The sequence below is a fragment of the Coregonus lavaretus genome (genome assembly GCF_964263955.1).
Source record: "Coregonus lavaretus genome assembly, chromosome: 33".
NCBI lineage: Eukaryota > Metazoa > Chordata > Actinopteri > Salmoniformes > Salmonidae > Coregonus > Coregonus lavaretus.
Genome location: NC_140020.1, coordinates 16,731,355 through 16,741,954, shown reverse-complemented (window position 1 = coordinate 16,741,954; position 10,600 = coordinate 16,731,355). Strand labels below are relative to the sequence as shown.

The following is a 10,600-nucleotide window of genomic DNA, read 5'->3' as shown; positions in this document are numbered from 1 at the left end:
AAATATATATACACATATACAATATGTATACAGTACCAGTCAAAAGTTTGGACACCTACTGATTCAAGGGTTTTCTTTATTTTTACTATTTTCTACATTGTAGAATAATAGTGAAGACATCAAAACTATGAAATAACACATGGAATCGTGTAGCAACCAAAAAAGTGTTAAAACAAATCAAAATATATTTGAGATTCTTCTAAGTAGCTACCCTTTGCCTTGACAGCTTTGCACACTCTTGGCACAGCTATTTTTAGGTCTCCAGAGATGTTCAATTGGGTTCAAGTCTGGGCTCTTGCTGGGCCACTCAAGGAAATTCAGAGACTTGTCCTGAAGCCACTCCTGCGCTGTCTGCTTAGGGTCATTGTCCTGTCTGAGGTCCTGAGCGCTCAAGGATCTCTGTACTTTGCTCTGTACATCTTTGCTTTGATCCCGACCAGTCTCTCAGTCCCTAACGCAGAAAAACATCCCCACAGCATGATGCTGCCACCACCATGCTTCACCGTAGGGATGGTGCCAGGTTTCCTCCAGACGTGACGCTTGGCATTTAGGCAAAATAGTTCAATCTTGGTTTCATCAGACCAGAGAATCTTGTTTCTCATGGTCTGAGAGTCTTTAGGTGCCTTTTGACCTTTTACTGAGGAGTGGCTTCCGTCTGGCCAATCTACCATAAAGGCCTGATTGGTGGAGTGCTGCAGAGATGGTTGTCCTTCTGGAAGTTTCTCCCATCTCCACAGAGGAACTCCAGAGCTCTGTCAGAGTGACCATCACCTCCCTGATCAAGGCCCTTCTCCCCTGATTGCTCAGTTTGGCCGGGCGGGCAGCTCTAGGCAGAGTCTTGGTGGTTCCAAACTTCTTCCATTTAAGAATGATGGAGGCCACTGTGTTCTTGGGGACCTTCAATGCTGCAGACCTTTTTTTGTACCTTTCCCCAGATCTGTGCCTCGACACAATCCTGTCTCGGAGCTCTACTGACAATTCGTTCGACCTCATGGCTTGGTTTTTGCTCTGACATGCACTGTCAACTGTGGGACCTTATATAGACAGGTGTGTGCCTTTCCAAATCATGTCCAATCAATTGAATTTACCACAGGTGGACTCCAATCAAGTTGTAGAAACATCTCAAGGATGATCAGTGGAAACATGATGCAGCGGAGCTCAATTTCGAGTCTGATAGGGAAGGGTCTGAATACTTATGTTTTTTATTTTTAAGACATTTGCAAACATTTCTAAAAAACTGTTTAAGCTTTGTCGTTATGGGATATTATATGTTGATTGCTGAGGATATTAAAAAAAAGAAATCAATTTTAGAATAAGGCTGTCTTAAAGTAATGATGGACTGTCGTTTCTCTTTGCTTATTTGAGCTGTTCTTGCCATAAAATGGACTTGATCTTTTACCAAATAGGGCTATCTTCTGTATACCACCCCTACCTTGTCACAACACAACTGATTGGCTCAAACGCATTAAGAAGGAAAGGCACACCTGTTAATTGAAATGCATACCAGGTGACTACCTCATGAAGCTGGTTGAGAGAATGCCAAGAGTGTGCAAAGCTGTCATCAAGGCAAAGGGTGGCTATTTGAAGAATCTCAAATATAAAATATATTTTGATTTGTTTAACACTTTTTTGTTTACTATGTGATTCCATATGTGTTATTTCATAGTTTTGATGTCTTCACTATTATTCTACAATGTAGAAAATAGTAAAAATAAAGAAAAACCCTTGAATGAGTAGGTGTGTCCAAACTTTTGACTGGTACTGTATATTTACAAAAAAAGATATGGGGGATTGGAAATGATGCAGACAATTACATTGATGGAAGCCACAATATTAAAGCTGATCTACCATAAAAAATAATCAGAGAAAGTGGTGGTGTTTTTGTCAGGTCATTTGTTTATGTGTATTGCTTGGTAGTAAGCTGCTGTGCAGAAGAGCACAAATACAAAAGGAAAAGTAGCAATTCACTTGAAACGAGGAGCAGTGAGCAGGTTTTAGTCAAGGGTAACATTAGTACTATATTCTTCTTTCTCCTCACGAAAACAGGACTTGGTGCGCCTTTTATAGTTAGGTTTTTACAGCAGGATGAACTCTAGTTACACAGAACATATAGCAATACAATAACTTGTAATATCAACAATGATGAGGACATAGGTTTTACTTCTATTCTCTTCTCTTATAGTTGACTTGTGAAATTATCCTGAACATTCTGCTTTGACTAGCGATGCACGGTGGGGTGCCCTCCGATGTCTACTTCACGACTCTGGAGAGGGAATAAAGTAAGTTAAAATACATTTCTTGTCATTGTCTCATGGTGCAGTTGAACACATTTTTTAAAATAAAGCCTGGTTTGATTTGCAATATTATTTGTCCAGTAGCAGAGCAGCACTCACACAGTGGTCTGTTTGTAGCGGTCAAGGGCCTCCTGTGCCACCACCTCTGAGAACTTAGGGTCGTTCCAGGGAATGTCTCCAGGCACACTGAAGGTCATGGCAGGGGTGTCAAACAGCTGCACAGACACGTTGGTGTCCCCTGGGTTTTCAGGGGCCTCCGTGTCCTTGGACATGACCTTGGAGGAGATGAAGACAATTAAACATACGTCTATTCATAAGACCATGATACAAAGAAATGGGTACGATGTAAGATACTTGGTAATAGAAACCCCATGCAGACTATGGAGTCTCACTGTTTCGATCTTGAAGATTCCATCCTTGCTGTCGGTGTTATTTGCCAGGGCAGACACCCAGCCAAACTGCTTGCTGAACAGGTCCAGCAGGCTGGAGGTGTTTGACATCTGCTCCTCAAACCTCCTCAGCTGCCTGCTGTACTCCTGGGTGAACTTCTCAGCCATGGCCAGGGCCTGCTCCAGCTCCTCCTTCAGAGGACCAGCCAGAGGCTTCTTCCCCGAGCAGTCTGAACGAGAGAACAGCACTTAATGTAATACACAACTAAATAGTCAACAGGTTCGCTGGTGTCCCTTTAGCCCTATGTCAGCAACTTCTGGTGTGATGTAATAGCAACTTGTTGTACTTGACTCAGCCAAGGCATGGCTTTGTGGTATCATAGAGACTTGAAAATGTAGGTGTACAAGCCAGTGCATGTTGCATGATGAATGCTACTCCCTATGATGTCAGTGCCAAGGATAATCCTGCTTGCTTTTGTTCAGACCTGTTCTGACCTCTGAGTTATGAAGATATTGGGTTATGTGAATGTTGCAAAAGAGAAAAGACAAACAAATCTGAAGGGCTTTACCAATATCCTGGATCGCTACACATTTTTCACACTCTCCTCGCAGTTTAATGCAGCCAGCAGAATTGCGACGTATCTCTCTGCAGGTCATACCGGAAGGCTTTGTCACAACAACATCCTCATTCACACTCCCATCTGTGGAAAAAAAGACCCAAAGGTAATTTTATGTGAATCTTCACAACATATTATGGTCTAATAACAATTGTTTAATTAGGACTGAGGCATACCTTCTGAGGGGTTGATGTCAAAGTTAGCATCTGTGTCCATGACAGGCCCCATGGAGCCAAAGATATTCCAGGCCATGTCCATCATGGGAGCGAACATGTTGTGGAACCCATGGAAGTCTGGGTCCTGCAGAGGGGACCTGACCACACGGGAGTGCACCTCGCCTGCCTTTGCCCTCTCTGCTCTCTCATTGGCCCTCTCACCCTGACCCCAGATGCTGGGCATGCGGAAAGGGCTGGGGAACATGGGAGGGTTGAGGGAGCGCATGTGGTCAAACACCCTCATGCTGTCCATGAAGATGCTGTCCACCCCATCGGCCACCTTCGAGTAACGCTCCTCCAGGTTCTGGAACCTCCAGCTCTGCTCCTGGTCCTCCCGCTCCAGAACATCCATGTTCTCCCCATTGATCCAGATGGAGAATGGAGAGGTCCTGTTCAGAACCTCCTCCAGCTGAGAGAAGACAGGACAAAGCAGCTAGTACAACAGTGACCTATTTTATTTGGAAGGATTGTATAATAATAGCTTAAGCACATTGATCAGCTGTACTGCATGTCCCTGTGTAAGTCTTGCTCACAAAACATATTTGAGCTACAATTGCAAACCAATGTGGAGATTGATTGATGATAGTTCTGTGTAGTTGAGGCGGTACCTGTCTCCCGACCAGTCCGGCGCCACTACTGCAGGTCCTGGAGTAGTACTTGATACAGGTGTTCTTCAGGCAGGGCTTGCACTCCTCCCACAGAGACTGCATGGTGCCATTACACACCTCCTGCTCCTCACTCAGCTTCGTCTCCATCTCCTGAGCTGCCTTCAGAGCATCCTGACAAACAAGCACAGCAACAGGGTCAGTGGTTTGGAACTACTGTAATCACTCACCCAGGAACCTGTATTAGGTGATGAATTGCTTACACAATGTGCAAGTTGATCACTGACTTATTTTTGGCCAAAATAGTGACAAAAGCTCAACATGTCCAGTATGATGCTCAAATGCACTGTACCTCTTTTTGCTGTGTAGTTTTCTCCAAGGCACTCAGGAACTTCTCGTGGTCCTCTCCAGACCTCTCCATCATGGTCTTCATCTCCTTCACCCCACTGATAGCATTCTCTATCTGCTTGTCCAGGTACTTCATCCCAAGGAGGGAAATCTCTGCCAATAAGAATTGTTGCTTAAAAATAAATCTCCACAGTGACTCCAATGGACTCAATATTCACAGAACATCCCGCATCAGTATTTAAAAAATACTTAGTTCTCAGATGACTTACGGCTTAGATCGTCCTTGGATGGAGGCAGCAGACACTGAGCAGAGACAAGGAGCAGGGCGAGGCCCACTATTGACCCAAAGACTTTCATCCTTACTGTTTCTCATATACCAAGTGACTGATGCAGTACAAACCTGAAAAACAGATATGATACAATGTCACTGGCAAATCTAGATCTAATACATTTATGGGGGGGAAAATCTATGGAAGCTACTTGGGGCTGAGGGTATTTTGGATGTAATGATTACGCCTCAGGAAAAGCACTGCAAAATGACCTCATAGTCCACGTCTGACTTTGGTGTTGTTGTGATGTTGATTATACCCACTAGAGGGTAATGTTGCACATCTAACAATAATAATAGTGTGACTAGGGTTACAAAGTTACCGGAATCTTCAGTAATTTTGGTAATTAAGAGAAAATCTATGGCAATCTATCGTAACTTTGGTAATACAAATACATACTGACATAGTAAAATAAATAAGTGTGAAAAAAATAAATATATAAAGGATATTTCATTCTGAAACCCTCATATTAAACACCAATGGTATTTACTAAGTTGATGGTTTATATTAAAGATAATGTTTTACAGCTTTGTCATTACATTTTTTATTTGAATATCATCTTATTTAATTATTTCATATATTTTACATGTGCGAAGGCCACACAGAAGGCCAGAGATAGAAGTACCCAAAAGGCCACTAGATGTCTTGTGATAGATTACATAAAATACTTGAAAGATACCAAAATTCTGGTAGTTTACTGGTAAACTTCTGAAGTTTCCAGTAATATGCCCTCCCTTTGCAACCCTAAGTGTGACACAGCATAACTTAAAACCTTTTGCTAACGTTAGCAAATGTTATTCAAAGGATGCAGTGCGTTTAATCTGCATTACATCATATACCTTTGTCACGTTTGATACTTTTCAAATTGTGTTAATAAAGGTACAGACAATAGAGTCAGACGAGCCCTGTAGACATGGATACAATGTGAGGATTAGGAGACATTTATCTGACAGATAAATGTTTGTACGTTCCTCCTGTTGGAGTGGAACAGAAACAAACAAATCCTTCTCCACTAATCTCTGTGATTATTCCAGGCAGCCCTATAATCCCTTGTGTATTTAACACTCACAGTGCAATTTACAAGAAAACACTGAATCATTGAGAAACAAAAGTCCTCTTCATTTGGAGAAAAAATGACGCATCCTTCCAATTTTGGCACCAGATATTCAATGGTATGTCGGAACTCTAATTATAGAACTCAAAAGTAGAACACAGAATTCTGGTCCATCACACAGATGGACTGAGTCCTGTATTAGAAGGGATTTGCACATGTTAATAACCTCCTAACAGGGAAAAACATGGGGTCAGAGAATTGCAGCGTCCAGATTTGATTACTCTCTGCTCTGTCCATCTCACACAAACTTGCCCTGCGCAGCTAGAATATCAACTCAATAACAATTCTCTATAACTCAGAGTGAATTTGTGCCTTTGAGCAAAAGATGGTGAACTGAATTATCCAAATGTGTACACTCTTTATAGCAAATTGGATAAAGCTTGCAGCCTTAAAATATTTTGATATACTCAGTACATATCTGGGTCATTTCCAGGCAGATGCAGCAGTGTTGATACTAGAGGTCACCCATGAGTAAGAATCAGGAAATACAGTCCCATCACTGTGCAACATTTCTGCAAGGTCAAGAGTTAAACATATTGATAATAATAAACAACCTATGGTACAATAAAAGCTTGAGCCCCAGGTAGAATTCGAAAGAGAAATCTAGCATTCCAACGATAACCATATCCTAATATGCAGCAAAAGGCATCTGCACACAGTGCTGGTACCCTGAAACATGAGACACAATTTTCCAGGCAGCCAAGGACCACTCACCTCCCTGTGGATCTTGCCTCTTCAGAGCGGATGAAGCGCAGTGAGGCTGTCCGCCGCTAGGTATTTATACAGGACCTAGCGGTGATGTTAGCACTGTGATTCACTCCCATAAAATGCCCTGTGGCTTTGGACTTTTCTAGAACTTGTATAATCTCCGGCCAGAGCTCGGAGCTGAGCCATGGAGCAGCCAGGAGTGGGCAGTGTTGCACTGTGTGTCACTAAGCTCCCTCTAGCTTCTCTCTGCATGGCTCATGGGAGACAAACCAAATAGAAGGATGATTGTGTGAGCTGTGTGGGTCAGTAAACAAGGGTGGGGGAGGGTGCTTTAAAGATGATTGCTCTTTATATTATCACTCATCCCCATGACTCAGGGCTGAATGACTGAATAACGTGGACGCATCAGCATACACACACAGAAGGATAGTGCAAAATGAGTCCCATTCAAATCATAATGGCATCAGCCAAACAAGTGCATACATTTACTGTAACACCCTGTAGCTCTAATTCAAAGCATATCCCCACACTTGGCTCAAGCACAACAGTCCCAGGCTTCAGCCTCACACAAATGCTTGACCAAGCACATGTACTTACGGGAATGGTGTGTTTCGAGTGGGAACCTGCTGCATCTGAAAGGTTATAAAAGGGTTCGTTAAATCTGTTACTTCACGCCCTAATTGTACTGTTGCCAAGCTGAGCTCTACGGTCAGGCCAGTGACCAGATGTATCCAGTTATGACTATGCTTTATTTTTTCCTGTGACGCAAGATCATTACATAAGCTCATTCAGAATTGAAATGATCTAAAAGGAGGAAATGGAAAAACTAGATTTCTGGCTGCATCCCATCCAAAACACACAGAGAATAATAAGTTCTGGGCCCTAATGTTGAATAACTGCTAGGGTTTGGCACTGTGTCGGCAGTCTTCAAGGGCTGATTTGTGGTTTCAAATAAGAGGAAAGGTAAAAGTTCAGTTGTCTAGGACATTACAGCTGGAGTGTCCTAGCAACAAGACCTCAATTGGTCTAGTTTTATATATATATATATATATATATATATATATTTTTTTTTTTTTGGGAATGTGGGTATGAACTTGACACAACAGTTTTAAGCATAGAAGTGAGATAATATATAAACAAACTTGAATAATGCCCTTGGCATAGGTACGTTTTAGAAGAGAAAACCCACTGGGCACACACTTGTTGAATCAACGTTGTTTCCACGTCATTTAAATGAAATGACGTTGAACCAACATGGAATAAACGTTAAATTGACGTCTGTGCCCAGTGAGAAGGACCCAGTCAAGTTTAGTGTCTACCTCCAGCCGGACCCACGGCTAAGTACGACGTGCCGGAGTCTCCATCCTTCTCCTCCTCTCCTTCCTCACATCCACCTCTCCTCACCAATGTATGTGACCAGCCAAGGTCATCCACAGACTGAGACCCAGCCAGGGGTCTGTGGAGGCATGCAGTACATACTCTGTCTCTCTCACAGCGATAAAGTGCTGCTGGGAATCACAACAGCTGCTCCCTCTGAGAACAGTTGCATTCTATTCTTCTCATAATAACACTGATTGCAAAGCATGCTGTTGATTTGTATCACTTTACTTAATCATGCCTTGTTATACAGTGGCTGATCACAGCAGTGGGTTTTTAGCCTCAATATACAGGCTTCTCCTGGCAGGTTGGATGAAAGATTATGATGTCTATGTAATACAAGTGCCTTTGGCAATGATGCTTTCCATTAGTATCAGGGTCTATGCTCACTAAGCCAAAATCTATTTTTAGGGACAGACATGGTAATATACATTTTCTGCTGATTCATGCTGACTCTCAGTGTTGTCATAATGTATTGTCCTACAGTATTAATCAAGGTTCCTGGTAACTTCACATAGTGTCCACTGGGTGGCAGTAGATCTGATGTAAGAATTGCTGAGACGTTTATGTTTTCTCTCTCTCTCTCTCTCTCTCTCTCTCTCTCTCTCTCTCTCTCTCTCTCTCTCTCTCTCTCTCTCTCTCTCTCTCTCTCTCTCTCTCTCTCTCTCTCTCTCTCTCTCTCTCTCTCTCTCTCTGAGTGTCAAAACTGTTCTCTTTTCAAATGCAGTCCAGACACAACCATAAAAATGCTACAAAACGTGTTACAAAAATGTAATCTTCAGTACTTATAAAGCAGAACAGTGTTTTTTTATTTGATTGTTTCTCTCACTGTTCTGTTTTATCGGCCAAGGCATTTAAATCACTGTGGGTTATAGCCTAGTCCCTCATGTTAAGCCATTCAATTTGACTGCATGGACCATTTGTTTTGACAGTCTCTGAAGTTTGGCATTGAGATCAAAGTGTCCTTCTTGAAGTAATTATGCGCCTATCACACGTCACAACTCTAACTTGATATTCACACTTAATCTTTAGATCCACATGTCCTCAGTTTAGCTCAATATTGTGTTACCAGCTACTGCTTTTGTAATGTATCCTACAGTACTAATGCATAACATTACATAATTGGAAGTCAATGTCCCACATTTCCTGTTCCCTCCATAGTTTACATTACATAACTTCAGTTATTGGTCTTAAACCTAAGGGTGATAGCGTTCTGACCTTTATACACGTCATTAACTCCCACAGACCCACGTGACGCCTGCGCGTTTTGGACTTTGTTTATTTCTTCTGCATCCGTAGATACCAACCATAAGTCTGTATGATGAACGGGGGCTGAGTCCGAATGGTTTGAGCTACAAACCTCATGCACATGCACATGTAACGTGTTTTGCTCTATGATGCTCAAAAGAGTCATTAGCAGGTAAGGGGTTTTTCTAAAAATAATATCATATGTAGAACCAGGACATAGTGTCTATAATACTGTAATAAGCTCACAAACTTGCTGTCACAAACTCCACACAATTGTCACTGACTAGTTGGATATTCATTTTCCAGTGAGCAAAACAATTTCTGTACTTACTTCATTCATATAAATTCATTTTTATCAGGTTTTTGCTTTGGCAGACCTTATTACCAATAAAACTCATGAATGCAACTGTTTATGTCAAATTGTTTTGTGTTCTACTGGTAGCCCTGGTTGTCCGTGAGGCTAAATATAATTGCTGCAAATATAAATGAAAGTCAGATAAATAAATGAAAAGCTGATTTTTGCTGGGGTCTCGGACTGATAGGGTTAATAGATCTCCTTCCAAACAGCTGAATTACAGCTACTATTAGAAACATGCAGGCCTCAACATCTGTATGTAAGTAAACACAAACTTGTTAAAAATAGTGGCTTCTAAACTCTAGCCAATATGGCCTCTCTCTGCATCACTGACAAATCAAACCAGTCATGAACTTCCCATTAATCAGTGGCCAGGCTATTTATTTGATAGCAGTTTTACGTTGATTTAATCTGTTATGGATTGAAACAAAGGGCCTCTCATAATAAACTCATGAAACTGGAATGTAGGCTATTTACAAGATGGCCGCCCCAGTAACAGTAATGAAAATACATTTAAAACACATTGGTTTATTCATCTCAACTACAGATGTGATGTTCTATTTAACTTGATAAATAACCAGAGGAAAGTGTTTAAATGAATGCTGACTGAAGCTGTTTGCATAGGGGCTAACATCATGCATATCGTTAGATTATACTAGTGATTATAATATTATGTCCGCTCTCAAAAGGCCATTTCACAGTGGGGAGAGGGCAACCTCTTACCTTGTGCTTATGCGATTGAAGCAAAAACACATGTCTGTTGTATGAAAATGTATGCACTCACTAACTGTAAGTCGCTCTGGATAAGAGCGTCTGCTAAATGACTAAAATGTAAAATGTCTTTAATCATACAACTGTCGCTGTCGCTCTCGCACGCTCTTTCTTTCTGAAATCTCTTTCAGCTCATGTTCTAAAGATGGAGCTTTATCAAATCAAGCTGGAACCCATTTCTTAAGAAACAAATTGCTTTCAGAACCTTTTCCAAACGAAGGATTCTTGGA

At 41.6% G+C, this 10,600-nt stretch overlaps 1 protein-coding gene across 1 annotated transcript; it reads right to left on the bottom strand.

The window, feature by feature from the left end:
- Positions 1-1,873: 1,873 nt before the first annotated feature.
- LOC311108535 (clusterin-like) lies at positions 1,874-6,869 on the bottom strand. The gene is made up of 9 exons (XM_084151183.1): positions 6,626-6,869; positions 4,738-4,868; positions 4,473-4,621; positions 4,124-4,294; positions 3,477-3,924; positions 3,253-3,384; positions 2,687-2,913; positions 2,394-2,569; positions 1,874-2,263 (listed from the first exon to the last, which is right to left on the bottom strand). Exons 2-9 carry the CDS (start codon positions 4,823-4,825, stop codon positions 2,251-2,253), a joined length of 1,404 nt encoding a protein of 467 aa, XP_084007309.1. The 5' UTR covers positions 4,826-4,868; positions 6,626-6,869; the 3' UTR covers positions 1,874-2,250.
- Positions 6,870-10,600: the final 3,731 nt, after the last annotated feature.

Excerpts from the sequence above, each read along its gene's own strand:
- LOC311108535 (XM_084151183.1), bottom strand. The coding sequence starts at position 4,825 with ATGAAAGTCTTTGGGTCAATAGTGGGCCTCGCCCTGCTCCTTGTCTCT. Across the intron at positions 3,385-3,476 it reads TGACATCAACCCCTCAGAAG|ATGGGAGTGTGAATGAGGAT; the intron begins GTATGCCTCAGT and ends TTTTTTCCACAG. Across the intron at positions 2,570-2,686 it reads GAATCTTCAAGATCGAAACA|GTCATGTCCAAGGACACGGA; the intron begins GTGAGACTCCAT and ends ATCTCCTCCAAG.